This window comes from Zootoca vivipara, chromosome 2, assembly GCF_965207765.1.
Source record: "Zootoca vivipara chromosome 2, rZooViv2.hap1.1, whole genome shotgun sequence".
In the NCBI taxonomy this organism is placed as follows: Eukaryota; Metazoa; Chordata; class Lepidosauria; order Squamata; family Lacertidae; genus Zootoca; species Zootoca vivipara.
The window spans coordinates 16,489,781-16,509,831 of record NC_142584.1 but is presented as its reverse complement, the minus strand read 5'-3'; the positions used below and the strand labels follow the sequence as shown (position 1 = coordinate 16,509,831).

Sequence of the window (20,051 nt, the reverse complement as noted above, 5' to 3'; positions counted from 1 at the left end):
AGATGAATAACTTGACATTTGAAATCTTTTTGCACAATGGGCCCAACCCAAAAGAAGAAGTTAATTGTGTTTATGTCCCGCTGAGATTAATAGCCTTTAGTCACAACTAATGGATTTCAGTGGGGTTTATATAACTTTCGTTGGATGTCAGCCAGTCGTTTTGTGACTAATTATTCCAATAAAAGATAACATCTCATTTGCTCATTGAAAATCCTGTCCACTTTACCTTTTAATGAACTGTTTAAGTAACGTTTCTTAGAAGACAGCGGAGGAGCAGAGTAAGAAGAGATCAACTAAAAGGCATCCAACAGTTCTATTTAGCACTGTCGACCAGCTAGTGTGCTTTGTATCTTGAGCATCTTGATGCAGAGCTCAGAGTGCACTGCAGAATGGCTTTCTCTACTAGTTTCAATGAAGGGAGAAGTTCTGCATGCACAGCCCTCTTTGGACATAGTAGTGTTCCCTCTACTGAAGCGATGCATCAGCGCTCCTGTGTTCAAAGGTGATCATTACACTAGGGCGGTGGAACCACAAACAGCATGCCTCAAATGTTGAAATGATACGTGAAAGCTGTCAAAAAAATTAAATGGCAGTGCATCAAACAGATGGAAAATGAAAAATGAAAAGTTTTAATATGTTTCATTGTCACATGCCTGGGAACTTACATGGCTCATGATTACTATCCCAAAAGGCAGATGTTATTCAGTGATGCAAAATATACCTTTAAGCTATCAATCTGGATCACATTCAGGGAGCAATTTTTATCTTTTGCGGTAACTGTGGCAAGCTTTCTCCATATCAATCAAGAAGTTAGGCACTCCGGTCTGTAAAGAAAGGGATCACAGAATATTTATGCATCTACACTTTATGGCCTAGTAGGCAACTACTGATGTTCAACCGTTTGTTACACCTATGCCACTTCAAACACAAAAGTAATTGTGCTCTGTGGCTTAAACGAGCATTGTAAACCAGGATAGAGGGGGATTCATAACTGGTTTTTAAAATTCTTTAATCCTGGTGACCCTCCTACACAGCAGCAACATGCCACCACCATTTGCAGCTTTTCAAAATATACAGATTTACATGATCCAGCAATCAAACAATATCCCACGCTGCTAGCAGCACATAAACCAAAGGCCCCATGAAAGGTTTAGAAGAAAGTGTTTTTGTTTGATATTGCCAGTGAGAGTTGTAGGCTCTGATGAAAAGATTCAAAGGGACAGAAATGTACAAGCAAATCCTAAATGTGTATCATTCCTGGATGGATTTATGCAGTAGAAAGGTTTTGGCCTCTTTAAGGCAGTATACTTGGTGCTGTGGGAGGGGCCAAGAGCACAGCCCTCCTCCCCAGCACTAGCAGGATGCCCACCTTCAGGTGAGTAATGCATGAACGGAGCTATTGTCTCAGACTAGCAACTGACAATAGGGAATGGACACCAAACAAGTCTGGATTGTTGCTCTGGGCTCTATTTGAAGATAGCCATCTTCAAATATCTCAAGGGCTGTCACATGGAGGAGGGAACGAGCTTGCTTTCTCCTGCTCCAGAGGGTAGGATTTTAACCAGTGGCTCAAAGTTACAAGAAAGGAGATTCCGATTAAATATCAGGGGGAAAAACATCTGACAATAAGAGCCGTGGAACGGTCTCCCTTGGGAGGTTGTGCACTTTCCTTCTTCGGAGGTTTTGAAGCAGAGATTGGCTGGCCAACTGTCATGGGTCCGTTAGCTGAGAGTCTTGCTTTGCAGGCGTTTGGACTAGATGACCCTTGGGGTCCCTTCCAACTCTACAATTCTATGACTCTTCCCCTTTCAGTACCTGTAGTTCTGCCTACAGTGCTGGCAACAGAGAATCAGGCCAGAAAAGCCACGGGCATAACCCACTGGGTTGGTTCCCTACAAATTCCAGTCCTCTGCTTACCTTGGTTCCCCAGTTGACAAGCCACGAAGGAACCTTGCCACCAGGGTCATCAAAGTACGACATGAAAACTTTAAAGCAAAAGAAAGGAAGAAAAGAGGCAGTCAGAAATCTTATTTAAGCAACAGCAGCTATTCATTTATATATCTATTTTGTGGTCACCTTACTAGCAGCTATCTAAGCTGCTTTTAGTGTTGTTATTTAGAACCATAAATGTGCAGAATTTATTCCTTTATTTCTCTGGAGTTTTCCACTGTTCCACCCCACGATATCATATATATTTGCTGAACCCCCTCAACGGTTTCTGAACAACGTCTGCATGACTGCGAGAGGTTTTTCTTTCTTTCCCCCAAAAGCTCTTCTCCTCCACCCTCTTCAATTGTGCAATGTTTTGTACACCCAACTGCTGTCCCTGTAAGTTCAGAACTAATTGTAAACTGTCTGGTCCCAGGGCAATAGCTGCAAAAAAGCAGCAAGGAAAGCAAAACACTTTCTTCCCATTCAGCTCTGCAATAAATTCAAAGGTTTTTCTTCACTGCAGAAGCTAAACTGACAAAATCCTTCTCAATTTCATCTCTGGAGCTGTGGAGGCCTGTTGCAGAGTTGGAAGGAAAGTTTCCCAGTTTCAGCAAGCTCTGCCACTTTTACGCATATCCAACCACATCTAATGTTTCCCTCCCAAGAGGAAGGGATTGTGCGTACAAAAACAAATGATTCCCCCTGCCAACCCCAACCCTGCAAAAATTTCTATTAGAAAGAATTACAAATAGTTAGGGCCTAGGATACTTGAACCCATTAGCAGAACTGCAATATCTGCATCAGAAGTCCAACTTGGCACATTATTGGGACATCCGCAAGTTTTCCTAGTCTTAGAAATGAAGTATGACAATAATCACAAAGCTAGAAGTGATATGATTGGGCTGGGGAGGTGGTAAAGAGGGGATTTAACTTCTTGTCTCCACTTCAGTCCAATCAGGATCACACACCACATGCCCCTAGTGGCTGCTATGTTCCTCGGGGGAAAGCTTCCACTGGTGCCAATTGCAGCTTTCTTCTCTATGCAAATAGCAGCCACAGTGGAGGAGAGTCAAAACAGGGCTGTGGGCTGTAACAAAGGGTTAATCATTAATATTCCTAAAACCGCCACAGTACTGAAACAAATTACTCTCCCCACAAGTATTTACTTCTACAGAATAAAGAACAATCAGGCAATTGCTAATTTTGCCCCTACAGAATTTATACAAATCTGGTCTGATCACATTGTGGTTAAGCAACTCCTGTTACCAGATTACACAAATTAGCTGGCCGGGATGAGCAAACTTGTGTGCATAAGAATTAACCACCCAAAACATTGGATGCAAGCCTCTAGTGTTATTTTGTACACACCTGTTCAACTATATTGCTTTCAGTCTCTTAGAAAAATTTGTTAGTGCTGAAAAAGCAAGTGAATATGTTTTTCACAATCCTAACTTGTAGATTTAACATTTTTGCTCTAAAAAGGGATAGGCGTATCTGTCGTTTGCGGTTGACAATTTTCTGTTTCTCACAATCGTTTTGCACACTTCTGCAGCAATTTGTAAATTTGTTTATTAAAATAATCAGCAAAATTTGCCAACACTGTAGTGCAAAAATAAGCACATTGTTGCATGTCATTTTGACAAATATACACTTTTAATCAATAATTCTTAATGTTTTTATACTATTGTAAACTGCTTATAGGTGGTTGTGTTTACAGTCAAGCAGAGTAAATTTTTTGTTAAATAAACATAAATAAGATTTACAAGCAATTTCCCCTAATATAATACATTTCTGTATATTGTTTTCTTTAATATATGCACTTATATATACACTGTATCCTGAAAAATGCATTTGTGTACATGCTACTTGGCTGGGAAACTACTGCAAAATTCAGAGAAATGCAAATTTCAAAGGATAGCTCTGTTTTAGGTTTGTGCCTTGTTTTGATAAGTGTGTATTAGGTAGATTCACCTTCAAATGCAAATTGAATTGAACTTTCTCCCCATGACTAGCTCTAATCAGGTATTTCTATAAAGTTCTTTACTGATTTCTTACCTTTGGAGCCTTTCTTGCCATCGCTTTCAAAGGCCACACATTGTTTATAATTCTTTACTCTAACAATCCCTGTCTTCTCTGGGAATTTAGAGGTATTCACGCTTTTAGCCAATATAACATAGATCTTCTTCCCTTCAAGTTCCATATCTTTACGCTCACGTACGAAAACATACTATGCTGAAGTTTAAGAAATAATCAGGATGTGTCTGTATATATAACATACATATATAATCGAGACAGAAGGTATACTGGTGCAAATAAAAAAAGCAATCCTGTTTCAAGAAGCCTGCATTTGTTTTTGTTTTGCTTCTCAAAGGGTATGACGGAATATGGTTCACAAGAATGCGCATCAAAGTCTTAACTTTTTCTTTTCCCTTAAGAGTCCATTTTTACCTCATTTAAACTTGCAGAAACTGTGCTGTGAGGAGTTTGCAGCCTCAAATATTAAGAGCAAAACTGCAACTCAAGACTTGAAAGGATACATCTCTATTTGCCATGGGGAAAGGGAACTTCACTTCCCAGCGGATTACTGTTCTGCCCTCAAAAGGTTTCTCACTTATATCTAAAAATCGGAGGGGAAATGTGTTAGATGCAGACTATGTTTTATTCAGCTGGACTTACATAAGGTGGGCTGAAAATGTGACAGGAGTCAGACACGAAGCATAACTGTATATGTGTCAGTGACAAGGGTCGGGCACAAAGGGATAGACATAATTGGTTCTTTTTTAAAGAATTTGACCCAAAAGCTCATCTAGTCAAGATTCCTGTTCTCACAATGGCCATCCAAATGTGTATGGGAAACTCACAAGCAGGGCCATCTTAAGCATAGCTGGCACCGTGGTGCAAAGCTCCCTTCAGCGCCCCCCCCCATTTCCCAGAGTTTTTTTTTTTAAATAGACAGAATGGCACTGCTGGTGGGGCTGGAGGAGGCAGGCAGCGGCTGGAAGGGGGCTCCTCCGGCGGGGAAGAGGCGGAGGCTGGATGCGGTGCCTCCCGGCTCAGCTGGCTGCTTCATGCCGCAGTGGCCATGGCAGACGGAGGCTCTGGGCGCAGCACTACTTCAGCGCAGCATGGTGGAGGTGCGCGGGGGTGGCAAGCTGATGCCGGGAGGCGCCGCGTCCAGCCTCCGCCTCTTTCCTGGCGCCCTCCAGAACTTCACACCCTGGCGCGGTGCACCACTAGCCTCTATAGGTAAGACGCCCCTGCTCACAAGCAGGATTCTCCCAACTTGTGCTCCCCAGCAGCTCATGTTCAGAGGTACCAGAGGCACTACACAGATACAGTTTCACAGCCAGCAGCCTTTCATGAAGTTTCCCCCCACTATTTGTCTTAAAAAAAAAAAAAACCTTTAAAACCATCCAGTGAATAGTGTTGTATCTTGTGGTAGCAAATGCCCACCTAACAATGGGTTGTGTGAAGTTTTCCTTTTGTCTCACCTAAATCTTCCAACATTAAATTTCATTAGATTATTGTTTTATTATGATTATTAATACCCAGAGGCCTCAGGGCGGTTCACAGAAAATAAAATCAAAATAAAATAAAAACAACAACCCAATAACACACACACACACACACACACACACACACACCCAAAAAAGAGCCACATTTTAAAAGGGCATAGGATGTTAACCTGATCAACCAAAGGCCTGATTAAAAAGGAACGTTTTTGCCTGGTGCCTAAAGGTGTATAATGAAGGCAACAGATGAACTTCCCTGGGGAGAGCATTCCACAGAAGGGGAGCCACTGCAGAGAAGGCCCCGTTCTCGTGTTGCCACCCTCCGGACCTCTCGAGGAGGAGGCACACGAAGAAGGGCCTCAGAATATGATCTTAGGTAATCCCATGTTCTAGTATTACCGGGGAGGGGGGGAAATTTCTACACATTAAGCAAAATCTTATTTATCTCTATCATGTCCCTCCTTACTGAGCAGGCCTGTCACCACCTGTTCAGACCCTGCAAGTGTATTTGTGAAACTAGGATTTTCTTCTCCCGTGCGCATCATTTGATACCTGCTTTTACCATATTAATGGTCTTTCACCCAGTTTGGAGAAATCAGGCCTACAACAGCCCCATTACTTGAGAGGACATTTGTTACCAAGGACTATAGAAAAGAAAGTTGAGGCCAGGCCTAATCAAGGAGAGAATTCTAAAACTGCAGTGTCATGACTGAAAAAGCCCTAAATCAGTAATTCCCAAATGCCCCCCCCCCATGGATTACTGATGCAAGATTGTGACAGGCCACATTTTTTTCCTGCCTGTTGTACAGTTTGTAATGCACCGTGCTATATGCTATACAGTTTTTAAATGTATTTTAAAGCATCTTTTATTTCTCATATATTGTATTTTATTGTATTCCATAGAATTCAAATTATAACACAATAAATTACAATAAAAGCAGCAATTCAAATGCAATTTTAAAAAACCAAAATGAATTAAATGCAGTGGGTGTGTTGTCGCCAATATTTAACCAAAAATCCAGAGTCATGCCAGAGACCACCTGAATTATTCTTGCAGTCCACTGATCGTTCACAGACCACGGTTTGGGAAACCCTGCCCTAACTTAAGCCTTCTTCTCCAGTAGGTAGGCTTCATGGACAGATCTCAAAAGCTGGGGAAGTTCCAATGGGGCAGGAAAAGGTATTCTCTGAATTCGAAAGCACGCAGTGAAAGTAGATAAATAGGTACCGCTCTGGTGGGAAGGTAAACGGCATTTCCATGTGCTGCTCTGGTTTCACCAGAAGCAGCTTAGTCATGCTGGCCACATGACCCAGAAAAATTGTCTGCAGAAGCAGACAAACGCCAGCTCCCTTGTCCTGTAAAGCGAGCAGGGGCGGCTCGCCCATTGGCCCTAGTGGCACGGGGCACCGGGGCACTGAGGGGCGTCCCAGCAAGTGGGGGAGCTGCGCGGCGGCCTCCCTCTTCCTGGACGCCCGCCAGCCGCTCCGCTCAGGGAAGAGAGGTAAACGAGTGGAGCAGGGGCACTAGGACCCTCTGCAGTGCTGGGGTCATCCCTCACTCTGGCGCTGCATTTCATTGGTAGAGGTGACGCCACATGGCAGCAGCTCTACCAATGAAACGCAGCGTAGAGGTGATGGCAGGCCAGTCCCTGGTTTTTGTTTTGTTTTTTTAAAGGGGGGGCAGCCCAGGGATCCCTGCACCAGGGCGCCCGATGAGCTTAAGACGGCCCTGAAAGCGAGATGAGTGCCGCAATGCCAGAGTCGTTTGTGGCTTGACTTAATTGTCAGGGGTCCCTTTACCTTTACCTAAAGTTCCTTATCTTCCCGAGTAGCTATGGCAGGCAGACCATAAAAGTCACTTCAGATGCTGCATTTTTTCCAATGAATGTGGGAATGGCTGCAGGAGGAACTATTTTGCTGCAGACACATATGCTGAGATGCCAGTATTCCTCACAAACATATGAAGGGGCCTAACAAGTTATTGTCTTGGAATACATTATTTCCGTGTGATGTAATATGTAATGCCAGCTGTTTGATGGATAGTGCTGTTCCCACAATGCAATAAGATACCAAAGAATATCACATTTTCCACCAGAGGTCACTGGAGTATTAACTTGGTGCCATTTGACAACCTATTCAGTTTCCTACGTCTTAAGCAGCAAGGAAACTCAAAAGTGAAGGTGTGAGAAAAAGAGTAATATTTGACATGTTCAGTTTAATGGGCAATACAGAGAGTTTCACTTTAAATGGATATTTTCTTTCACATACCAGAAGGACAAACTGAACCCTATTATTTGAGAAGACATGCTATTATTATATCTTATGTCATCCTATTACTTGCAGAGTATAGCTTCTTTCAATATTCCCCAAAGAGTGAGATAGACTAGATTAAGGGCAGTGAGGATGGCTTGCTGGTTAATATGTCTCCGATGTCTGTAAATCTGTTCATACTGTTACCTTTGTTCACCTTTTATTGCCTTTCCAAAACAACCTTTCCAAGCTCACTATCAAAGCACGGACTGCAGAAATGTCCATGGGTTCAAAAACTGGGGAAATATGGTGAAATAAGCTACAGTGCCCTACTGAGATGCATGGGTTCTCAGATCATATGTTTGTTTTTCCAAATCTCCTCACTTCCAGAGGTAGCCCCCTGCTGCCCCATAAAGCCCTCTCACACAAGGGGCCCTTGGGGAAGAGCACCAAGAAGACGAGAGATTGCTACTGAAAAGACATTTTGCTGCTCCCCCTGCTAATCTAAGTGGTCTAATCAGTAGGCTTCCAGCATAGACACTAAGGCAGGCATAGGCAACCTTGGCTCTCCAGATGTTTTTGGAACTACAACTCCTATGATCCCTGACCACTGGTCCTGTTAGCTAGGGATCATGGGAGTTGTAGTTCCAAAACATCAGGAGAGCCAAGGTTGCCTATGCCTGCACTAAGGTGAATCATGCCCATCGATATTAAAATCTCATTATTCATTACTAAAGTTGCAAGAATAATTTGCCACTTCATTTTAGTACACTGGAAATTATCGAAATGTTTCTTCTTGTGAATGTAGAGTCCCATTGGGGAAAAGGTGGGGTATAAAATTGATAACAATAACAATAATAATGCATAATTTTGTTCTTTAAAATTGATTAATCAAAGTATGCAATATTGTCTATGCACACACACACACACAAATCAAAACTTCGCTCTTTGTGGAAGTTCCACAGTCTTAAGTTAAGAAACGCACCAGAAATATTTTAGTATTCACCTTTTGAAAACATCTTGTCTGAATGACAATGGACATCTAATATGCTATATATATTGATACTGATATTGATATATTATATAACATAGATGTGAGCGTGGCATCACACAAGAGATAATGGAAGATATTTGAAACATTCCCTGCTTACCGTAGGCCAAAATATGTGAAGCTCTGCAAATCAGACATTGTGAGTCATTTGCAGATGGGGACATTCATATCCTATTGCCCCTGCCATGCTGAAGTCATGGGTTTCCTTCCCCACCCTTTGTGTCTGTGGCATGCAGTAATATAGCTTCATCCCAATGGAAGATAGTGCATCTGCTCTTATTAATCTCACAATAGCTAAAAGTTAGCCAAGATGACCAAGCCTTCCCCATGTATCTCAAGGGACACTCAAGTTAACTTCAACACATAATTGATACATGTGGACATAATGGGAAAATCTACTTTACATGATAGGGAAGGGCAGTTGTTGCAACTTGAAAGTGCTCTGTCAGTAGTGTGAATCAAGGAAAACTCAATATATAATTAGAACAAAACTATTCTAACGTATGGAGAAACAGTGCATCGCAGGCAGTGTCCTAAATTACTTGAGCAAAAGAGGAGGGTGAGGGTGATGGCTGGAAAGCAGTTTCCACCAACTGAAGAAAAACAGAGCACCATTTCTTTGGAAGGATACATCTTAAAATGCTTTTCCATGGGTGCTACTTAGAATAAATGGCTTTCCAACATTAACCGATGTCACCAAATTCAGTGTGATGTCTTGAGAAATGCTCTCTTGTTCTAGGGCCGAAAAGTCATTACCATGCTATCTTCTAAAAGGTGTCAGCAGAAACATGTAATCAGGACTAGCTGTGCATGAAGAAACTCCAAGAGTAGTGGTTTCAGCAGGGAGTAATCTTAGGTATTGGGACGTGGGTGGCGCTGTGGGTTAAACCAGAGCCTAGGGCTTGCCGATCAGAAGGTCGGCGGTTCGAATCCCCGCGACGGGGTGAGCTCCCATTGTTCGGTCCCTGCTCCTGCCAACCTAGCAGTTCGAAAGCACGTCAAAGTGCAAGTAGATAAATAGGTACCACTCCGGGGGGAAGGTAAACGGCGTTTCCATGTGCTGCTCTGGTTCGCCAGAAGCAGCTTAGTCATGCTGGCCACATGACCCGGAAGCTGTCTGCGGACAAACGCCGGCTCCCTCGGCCTATAGAGCGAGATGAGCGCGCAACCCCAGTCATCCGCGACTGGACCTAACAGTGAGGGGTACCTTTACCTTTACCATATATACACCAATCACCAAATAAGAGAGGAAAGGAAGGGGAATGAAGAGGGGGTCCCCTTCCTCCCTCTTTCCACATTGTTGATAAGTTCATAGCCTTTCCTCATAAGGAGGCGCTTTAATTTAAACCCTTCATTGCTCGGTCCCAGCTCCTGCCAACCTAGCAGTTCAAAAGCACGTCAAAGTTCAAGTAGATAAATAGGTAACACTACAGCGGGAAGGTAAACGGCATTTCCGTGCGCTGCTCTGGTTCGCCAGAAGCAGCTTTGTCATGCAGGCCACATGACCTGGAAGCTGTACGCCGGCTCCCTCGGCCAATAACATGAGACAAGCGCCGCAACCCCAGAGTCAGTCACGACTGGACCTAATGGTCAGGGGTCCCTTTACCTTTACCTAATCTTAGGTACTGCTACAGCTGGATCACCATATGATACGTTGCACAACTAGATAAGGATGTCATGTATAGTTTATATGGAAATAGTCACCTGTTTAAACTAAACATGGAGAACAGAACCGGATCTTTGAAGTTTAGGATAGGGATGGAAATGCACAAATGTCATTCTGTTAAATAAAGATGTACACAACAGTATGACATGACACCACCTCTGACAAATTTCACCTAAAGCAAATTTTGGTGGCAAAAGTGGAAGTTCTTGCTTCACGCAAAACTGCATCGGAATTAATGTTGAGGTAAAACAAGAACTTCCAAGAGGACTCATGCTATTTCTCAATTTCACACACCCTTAAGTTGCCACCAAGTTCACCTTAGTGATACTAAGAGGCAAATCTGGAGGCTCCTGCCCATGCAAAACATATGAGGAATTCTGAGGGAAATCAGAAGAATTTTAAGAATACAAGTTAAATTTCATAGGGGCATCCCTGATTTGGAGGAATGGAAACCCATGTACTGAAAATTATTATAATTGTTTTAAGCAACCATCTGGACAAAAATAAGGGGAAATTCTCTCTAGAATCAAAGAGGTCAAAGCTAAAGAAGGTATTAGTAGCCAATTGCAAAAGAGGATAGGCTTCTTCATCTTTTCACAGATGTTCAGGAGAGGGAATTTCAACAGATGTGGCTTGCATAACACTTGCGATTCCCTTTGCCTCCAAAACTATTAGTTTCTGCTTTTGCATCTGTCTAACAATCTAATAAAAAAAACTGGTGATTAAGGGGGTATCAAACACCAGGCCTCAGATTCCCCAGATGTCACATAATGATCAAGAGACAAATCCGTTTACCCATAAACCAACACAAGAACAGTGTTGATGGATCTAAGAATGTTGGTTTTAACACAAAAAGTGGCTAGCAAGAAACACATTGCTTCACATTTGTTTTTCAGGGCATCACAAGTGGGTGACTATATTTTCAAGAGAACTCAATAAACAATGCAATATATTTTCAAACAGCATTTATGCTTTGGAAATGGAAATCGAATTCATGTATTTTTCATACTGAAAACTGTACAGAGCACTTGAAAGAGCGAAGTAAAAGAATCTTAGAAACGATGGTGGTCAAGGAGCGGAGGGAAGGAACCAATCACAGTGACCAAAGAAAATGACATTTTGGTCTTGAATAATTTACTGACCTCTAAGATACCGGTCCCATTTTGTTCTGTAGGTTAAATCCATGTACACTTCTGCACATACATCTGGGGAACAATCACCAAGAGTGGCATAGACTTTATATTCGTACAGTCCAGATTTCTGAAAAAGCAAGAGAAATAGGAGGGAGCAGTGGGGGAGAATCAAGAATCCTGTATTTCAGGCCTTTGCTTGGTTGCACTAGCAATGTCCCCAAATACTCTTTTATACCACTGTGCTTGCACAATGAATACATTTACAAGATATAAATATACTCTGTGATGTTTGCGTCAAAATAGAGGTGAGTTGGTCCATTTGCCTAAAGAACTGGACTGCTCGATGACAGACTTATCTTAAAATATATACCAATCTCTCTGCTAGGCTGGAGATATCTTTTTTTCTATATAACCTTAAACATAGTTACAGGTAGGTAGCCGTGTTGGTCTGACGCAGTCAAAATAAAAATAAAAAATCCTTCCAGTAGCACCTTAGAGACCAACTAAGTTTGTCATAGGTATGAAATAAAAAATCCTTCCAGTAGCACCTTAGAGACCAACTAAGTTTGTCATAGGTGTGAGCTTTCGTGTGCATCTGAAGAAGTGTGCATGCACACGAAAGCTCATACCTATGACAAACTTAGTTGGTCTCTAAGGTGCTACTGGAAGGATTTTTTATTTTTATTTTGAACCTTAAACATATTACTCAAAAGCAATAATGCTTTCTCATATTTACACACTAGGTGACATAGAAGTCATCCTATATATAAGGGGGTGTTATAAATATAACTTAGTTGTTTATTTTAAATATCAGAGACTACTGTACAGTATAGTTAAATGAAAGTCTTATCAGCATCTAATCCCCCTTTATCCTTTGAAACATAAACTGCAGCGGGAGTCATACTTCTGTTATGATAGCTATATTTCAGCACTCTGACTGTACAGTGGTACCTCGGTTTATGAACACAATTGGTTCCGGAAGTCTGTTCATAAACTGAAGCGTTCATAAACCGAAGCGAACTTTCCCATTAAAAGTAATGGAAAGTGAATTAATCCGTTCCAGATGGGTCCGCGGCGTTCATAAACTGAAAATTCATAAACCGAGGTGTTCATAAACCGAGGTTCCACTGTATTCTACTTTTGTTAGACTCCAGCAAACCACCACCCCCATCTTCACCAGTCCAGAAAAATTCATGTTATTTATTTTGTTTTGTCTGACTTAGTGGTGCTCTCTGCACAAATCAAACAACCCTTACACTAAGAGTTGGATAACCCTTTGTTCAGAGAGTTGAAATTATTTGCTAGCAATACCAATTGCAGAAACAGAAGGTTTTCGGGTCTAATTCATCGAGGAGATGCAAAAATGTCAAAGCACAGTACACGTGAATGGAATTTAAACTACCTTTTACCCTTTTCAGTCTTGTATTCTGTAAAATTAATTTTTTTAACAGAGCTCTATTATCATGAACTTTCTCATTCAATAAACATCACTTCATCCTTCAGCACGGTCAGCTAGACCCTTTATGAACCCATCATTTAAAGAAAGGAAATATTTGAAATAAAGATACGGCATGACTCACACAGCATTTTGTAATAAGGCATTACAACACTGCTTCACAAACAAATTCTGGCAACGTGAAGTAGACCTCCACCCAAGCCTACGCCCTCCTGAGTTCTATTTTCCAAAGATACATCAAGCCTGCAGTTATTTAAGAGTGATTCCTGAAATTTTATACTCTGTAAAATCGCTCTACCTCCATTTAAAGGACTACCCTTTACTGCAGAACATCACAAGAAGAGTCTGGAGTCTAGACCATCATCTACCACAACAGATGATTTTAGTTGTGGTTTTAGTTCACAAGGCTTGCAATATCTCAGTTAATCTGAGCTTTCAAAGGTTAGCAAACCTATTTTCCTGTACGAAAAGAATGTGAGTATCAACTGAAAGTGAGATTATGATGTGCCTCTAGATTACAGGAGATGTTTGTTTAGAAGGCTGGAAAACATACAGTATACCATAAAGTGTTCTCAGACTGGACCATCGCAGTAACAAAACAAAACAAAATTGTTAAACATTAGTCTGCATTATGAAAACAATAAATTCAAAAGACAAACCACCGCCTATAGCTAGTCTAGATTTTAGTATGATCCCACCGCTCTGGCAGTGTTAGTAGCTTTCCACCACAAAGAGACTTTCCTGTATTTACTGTAGAGATTTCTACCAAAGTTGCTATAGTGACACAGATATCTTTAAAAGCAAAAAAGAAAGGTGTGGGTTATAAAATATTTTGGGCACTTTGAGAGCTTTTTCTTTCTGGTTTATTTTATATATTTGTTTATTCATAGTATGTGATAAAGCTGGCTTTAGTCAGCAAGCAAAGCCTCTCTTTTTTTCTTTTTTAAAGCAACTCTGGGACACTTGCTAGAACCCTTAAAGTTCCAGGTTTCGTTTCCAATCCTCTGTTCCTCAGGCATGTTTGCAAACTGTAAATTATTATTACTATAATTTTATTGCCCAACCTTCACCCCATGGTCCCAGGGCAGGTTACAATAATTTAAAATACAACATTAAATACTTTTAAAACTTACAATCACGCACCCCCCCCAACCCCAACCCCCCACAAAAATAGGGTGGGTCCTAAAATTGTACACCTCAGGGGTCAAAGGCCAGAGCAAAGCATGCTATCATGGGTTACCACAGTATGATACTACTGTACTACAATAGTTAAAAAAGCTGTCCATCAGAGAATTAACAAGGCAACCCTAATTAAAAAGAAGTGCAAATATGTGAAGAAAAGCTATGTAATCCCAACATCCATACACCTACTTATTTTGCATGCCTCTAATTACAGTGGTACCTTGGTTTAAGAACAGCTTAGTTTATGAACAACTTGGATTAAGAACACTGCAAACCCGGAAGTAGGTGTTTTGGTTTGTGAACTTTGCCTTGGAAGGAGAACATGTTTCGCTTCCTGTTGAGTGTGTTCCATTTGAAAATAGAGTCCCCTGCGGCTATGGGGAAGCACGCCTTGGTTTAAGAATGCTTTGGTTTCAGAATGGATTTCCGGAACGGATCAAGTTCGTAAAGCAAGGCACCACTGTAGCAGATGGATTCCATCACTTACGCTACCTGCCAACCTGTTTTAACTTGCGCTGCTGGCATATGTCTACAAACTGCAGCGTTTGTTTTGATAAAACAAATATAACAAATTGCTTGCTTTAAAACCGAGCCAAGCATACTTTCTTCTTGAGGGATGATACTGTATTCCAGTCTCCAAACAATCACCATGTAAACTTAGAATGACCTCCCAGGCAGGGCTTAAATGGCCTTTGAGCCTCACTGGGATGACAGTGTGATTGTTCCTATAGTAGAAGAGAAATCAGAAGAGAGGCATTTCTTATTTCAATAATCAGTCTGACCAATGCAGATCTTGTATTCCCATTAAAAAAAAAACAAAATTAAACATACAAGCCACATGTGAAATTGTTTTTGATCCATGTCAGCATTTGCTGACTGGATAGAAATATCACACCAACAAAACAACCTAACATTTAAAATACATTACTTCCAGGACCCCAATTATCCAAATTCCTGTTGTATCTAATGCAGCAGGGCCATGCAACACACACCAAAATAGCTGAGGCTTCAAGCATTCCACCAACGCACGTCCCAATTTTGATAGCACTTCGGCTGGTAGAGAATTGGGCTTCCTGCCTGCGCTAGACTCCACTTCCAGGCATCTCTGCCAGCTGCTTGAATCACGCTGTCTCTGACCACAGGCAGCCCACAAAGTTTTCCTCTTGGCCAATAAACCAGCAGGGCTTCAGTATTTCAAGGTAGAATGCCCTGCTGAGTTGGCCAGCTATTTATCCTGAAGCGGAAGCAGTCTGAAATCTGTGCTGAGGTGGCTGGGATTTGTCCTCAAACGTATACAAGAGTGAAATCAATTTAAAACAGAGATATCTGGGCCAGACAGATCTAGGAATATGATGGCAAGGGCTGTCATACTGGCTTCAGCAATGAATTAAGAGTGGCGAGGTTGCTGCCATCTAGGGCTGGGTGATACCTGGTTTTCAACATTACTGTAATGATATATCATTATGTCTGAAATAAGGATGGAGCTATGTAGAGGCCCACACTAGCCCACGGCCAAGATAAGAGCATAGTACTGTTCTACCTGAGTAAATAAGCTCATGACAAGAAATTAAATGGAGTAAATTTGAACACACAAGTGCAGCAAGCAGAACTCTTCAAGAAAACAAGCTACTTGAAAGTGTAGGTTGCAGCGTTTAGAAAATATTGTTCGTCTTCTAACTCTCAAGCCCACTCCAGCTTCCCATACCCTTTCAGTAAGGGACAAAAAAAGGAGAAGAGTTTGTAGGTTTTTTTAAAAATGCAGTTTTTCCAAGGACACAAACTGCTTTGGAAGGGAAAGAAAGAATAAACTCTGCCTGTGTCTGTACTCCTGGCATCCTGCCCACCTCCCTGACCCATTCAAGGATGCTGTAAAAAGAAAAAGAAAAAGCTAATCCTTGAACCAAGGATTAGATCAGCACAGGTTCTCAAAGATTGTCCTACAAAACTTCCTGTGAAAGGGAGCAAGGGAAAAGAAAAACAGACAACTGTAGTGCACCCCCATGGTTAAACAAGACAAAGTCCAGCTGTTAGTACTCAAGTCTCATCTCCTCTCAGGTCTGGGAAGCAGAAGACTAAAAGAAAATAGAAGCCTCAGGATCATGAAAGGTCTTGAAGGACGGGATGACACAGAAGCAAAACACCCATGAAAAATGGGGCTAACCCCACTATAGTTACGGCAAAATGCTTGTCGATCTAAATCCAGAAGCACACTCCACACCCAGCCAGGTTTGACCCATAGGCTGTCAGTTGCTGATCAGTACTCTACAGAAAGCTTCCTATCTGGAATACCCAAATTCTGCTACTACATCTCAAGGGAGGACCCTGTCTATTTCATGGTCACATAATGCACACTTCCCTGCCCCTCTGCTCCCCTGGTTGATTCTGTCCATTTGTTATCTCCCACACCAGGGCATTAACTAGTTGTTGTTTTCCTTCCTGGCAGTGCTATTATGTCTCTAACACCTGCATGATAGGTAGAAGCGCAACAGGTAAGCTGTTCACTATTACTGCATCTTTGATTTCTGCTTTTCCTGTACTGTACATACCGGTAGGAACAATGCAATGGCCAGGGGCTGCCTTCTGGCATATGTTTTGCAATACTACACGTGTATCCTTTAAAGTTCACTCACAAAAAATCTAATACTGAAAAGAGAGGTAGAAGTAAATCTTAATTTTTCAAATGAGGTTCAGGCCTCTGAGCAAGTCTTGTAATCTGTCCTGGAAGGAAGAAGCCCTGCTCCTACATGGGTGTGGATAAACAAAGGAGGACCATAATGGAGAGCAGGATTTTTTTATGGCAACCCTAGGAACAATAAAGATCTACATTGGGATCTGCTGCCCCTGTGGATCCTGCTCCAAGAGGCAATCATCTTACCTTGCCAGCCCTGTTTTGTTTGATATAGCGGTGCTTCTCCTTAAATAATGAGAGGCTGCTGTTGCTCAGCGGAAAGGCAATGCATTTTGTACATGTTCAGGAACTTTGTAATCTATTTCTTTGAAGAAGAGACATGTCCAACAAACGAGAGCATGCTGTAGTAGAGAATAGGAGTTGGAAAACATGGTGCATTCCCCACGCCTCCAAAGGCTGGAAGTGGTTTTTGAAGTGCAACGGAGGCCTCAGGTTCAAAACCCCCTCAGGAACAAAGCTCTCAGCAGGATAGCTTGGGGCCAGCCATCTTTCTCTCTGCCTGACCTACCTTGCAGGCTTGTTGTGAGGTTCATGGGGCATGAGAGGGAGGGAGCCCCACAGGCCACTGTGGAGGAAAGGCCGGGTTGAAGTTTGGCCAGGGGGGTCTGACTAACAAAAAGAGCTGCTGCCCCACAGAGTGTTTCTCAACCTTTGGTCCCCAGCTGTTTTTGGACTACAATTCCCATCATCCCTAACTAGCAGGAAAAGTGGTTGGGAATGATGGGAATTGCTGTGAAAACAGCTGGAGACCCAAGTATGGTCAACCCCAGCCTAGTGTTTCTCAACCTTGGGCCCCCAACTGTTGTTGGACTACAACTCCCATCATCCCTAGCTAACAGGACCAGTGGTCAGGAATGACGGGAATTGTCACAAAAACAGCTGGAAAACCAATGTACCTGGGTTTACAAACATAATTGGTTCCGGAAGTCTGTACTTAACCTGAAGCTTACTTAACCTGAAGTGAACTTTCCCATTGAAAGTAATAGAAAGTGGATCAATCCGTTCCAGACGGGTCCGCAGAGTACTTAAACTGAAAATACTCAAACAGAGGCGTACTTAAACCGAGGTATGACTGTATGGTCACCCCTGGCCTGGCCTAACAACTCCCATCATCCCTAGCTAGCAGGACCAGTGGCTGGGGATAGTGGGAACTGCCGCAAAAACAGCTGGAAACCCAAGTACAGTACAGTATGGGCAACCCGGGCCTAGTGTTTCTCAACCTTGGGGCCCCAGCTGTTGTTGGACTACAACTCCCATCATTCCTAGCTAGCAGGACCAGTGGCCGGGGATGGCGGGAATTGTAGTCCCCAAACAGCTTGGAGGCCTCCTCTTTCCCTCGCGTTTCCACGGCAACGCGGCGCCCTTCCCTCAGGCTCCTTTGCTCCGCCTAGGCCTCGGCGGCCCTTTTCCCCCTTCCCTTCTCGTCCGGCCGCAGCGCCGGCGCCCCTGTCCGCCCTCGCACCTCGTCGAAGAGCCGGAAGATGCAGAAGCTGGCGGTCTCGGCCATGAGCTCCCAGGCGGCCCTGGCCGCTTCCCGGGGCTTGGCCGACTCCCGGCAAACGGCCAGGAACTGCTCTTCGCCGAAGTGGCCCCGGGCTTGCTCCGCCTTGCGCGAAGAGCAGCACGTGGAGGACGAAGACGAGGACGACGACGACGAGGAGGGGCCGGCGCTGGCGCCGCGGGACATCCCCGACGACACGGGCAAGCAGCGGGCCGGCCACCACCACCACCTCCGATGCCCGCCCTTCGCCTTCGCCGGCGGCAGAACCTTCGGGCGCCTCTGCACCAGGGCGCGGAAGGCCTCCGGGAGGCACATGGCCCGCGGCGGCGGCGGGTGGCCTCGACGGCGATGGAGGCCGAGCTGCTCGCGACGCCCCCCGAACCTCTTTCTGCCGTCGAACGGGGCGGGGGCGGTGCCGCGGTGAGAGTGCCTGGATAGGGACGCCGAGGAAGGCCTGGGTTCAGATCGCTCCCCACCCCACCCCCTCACCCCGTCGGGGGTCTCTAAAGCCCGCTTCTCGTGCCTCCCAAGCGGGGTCGTTGTTGGGGAGGGGCTTTTTGTAGGATTTAATTGGGGGGGGGGTGCAGGCGTTATGTTGGGGGGGCATAACCGAGTTATCTGCTACGCAATTGGTCGGTTTTTATTTATTTACCTATTTTAGTTAGTTAAGTATTTTTATTTATTTATTTACTTATTTTATGTTACTTAGTTAAGCATTTTTTTATTTATTGACTTATTTTAGAGGGGCAGCTGTACCCACCACCACCCCGGCTACAACCATGCTGCCCTCCCCTTTGGTCGAAGAGTTGGAGTGCTGCTGCATAGGGCACCCCCTCTGCTGTTTGTCTTCTTCTTGTTGTTGTTGTTAGAGGTTAACGCATCTCTTCAGTTCAAGCCCCACCACCCTCTTTCTGAAAGCCATGGATCTACCCTGCAATATAGATTGTGCCTCTGAGTCTGTGCAGAGTGCACTCAGGTTCTCCTTCCCTGTCTTGGAGTGTGGGTCCCATGGGCTACATTTGAGCCAGGAGGACCAGCCTGAACATAGGAAGTAACTATATGGGGGGCGGGGGGGCGGGAGAGGGATTTCTCTGGGGTTTGAAGAGTGCCTTCCCACTCACTCCTTTTCACCATGACCTAGCTAGCCTCATCCCTACTGACACTTCATACATGAGTGTATCTTCATACATGAAGATGTATCTGAAGAAGTGTGCATGCACACGAAAGCTCATACCAAAATATAAACTTAGTTGGTCTTTAAGGTGCTACTGAAGGAATTTTTTTATTTTTTGCTTCGACTCAGACCAACACGGCTACCTACCTGTAACTTCATACATGAGATAATACACCTGTGAAACACTTAGTGATTACATTGCAGTAGCTGCTGCCACCTCCTTCTGTACTCAACATAACTTGGATGGATTATAACCCCCATTTCACTGGTAAATAACCCTGCTTTTCGCTGTAGGCGAAACAATGATTTACAGCCCCCTGGTTTAAGAGGAAAGCCAGCCAGAGCTCAGAGTTTTCCAAGGATTCACCACCTGCAGTTGAAATAGCTACCGGTATTAAGTTCTGCCAGGGTTCTCTGGATGTTGAAGTCAAGAGCTTTCTTTCCCCTGACATCAGTTTGAAGGGTGGTGATTACTCCCAGTCTGAAGGTGTTGTGCCTTCAATCT

General features: G+C 43.5%; 1 protein-coding gene across 2 annotated transcripts; it reads right to left on the bottom strand.

The window, feature by feature from the left end:
* Positions 1-201: 201 nt before the first annotated feature.
* On the bottom strand, positions 202-18,898 carry PCTP (phosphatidylcholine transfer protein). Of its 2 annotated transcripts, XM_088661375.1 has the most exons (7): positions 18,334-18,898; positions 11,554-11,671; positions 4,470-4,549; positions 3,988-4,159; positions 1,918-1,985; positions 666-824; positions 202-570 (listed from the first exon to the last, which is right to left on the bottom strand). In XM_088661375.1, the coding sequence occupies exons 1-6, from the start codon at positions 18,685-18,687 to the stop codon at positions 762-764; spliced, it is 855 nt and encodes a 284-aa protein (XP_088517501.1). In that variant the 5' UTR covers positions 18,688-18,898; the 3' UTR covers positions 202-570; positions 666-761. The 2 variants fall into 2 exon arrangements, with proteins under 2 accessions (XP_088517501.1, XP_034963833.2); XM_035107942.3 differs by lacking the exon at positions 202-570 and having other exon boundaries at positions 614-824; positions 18,334-18,887.
* Between the last annotated feature and the right edge of the window lie 1,153 nt (positions 18,899-20,051).

Coding starts and splice junctions, on each gene's coding strand:
- PCTP (XM_088661375.1), bottom strand. CDS start 18,687: ATGTGCCTCCCGGAGGCCTTCCGCGCCCTGGTGCAGAGGCGCCCGAAG. Junction 4,550..11,553: donor ATGGGACCGGTATCTTAGAG/GTCAGTAAATTA, acceptor TCCGATTTTTAG/ATATAAGTGAGAAACCTTTT. Junction 1,986..3,987: donor TGGCAAGAAAGGCTCCAAAG/GTAAGAAATCAG, acceptor TTTGCTTTAAAG/TTTTCATGTCGTACTTTGAT.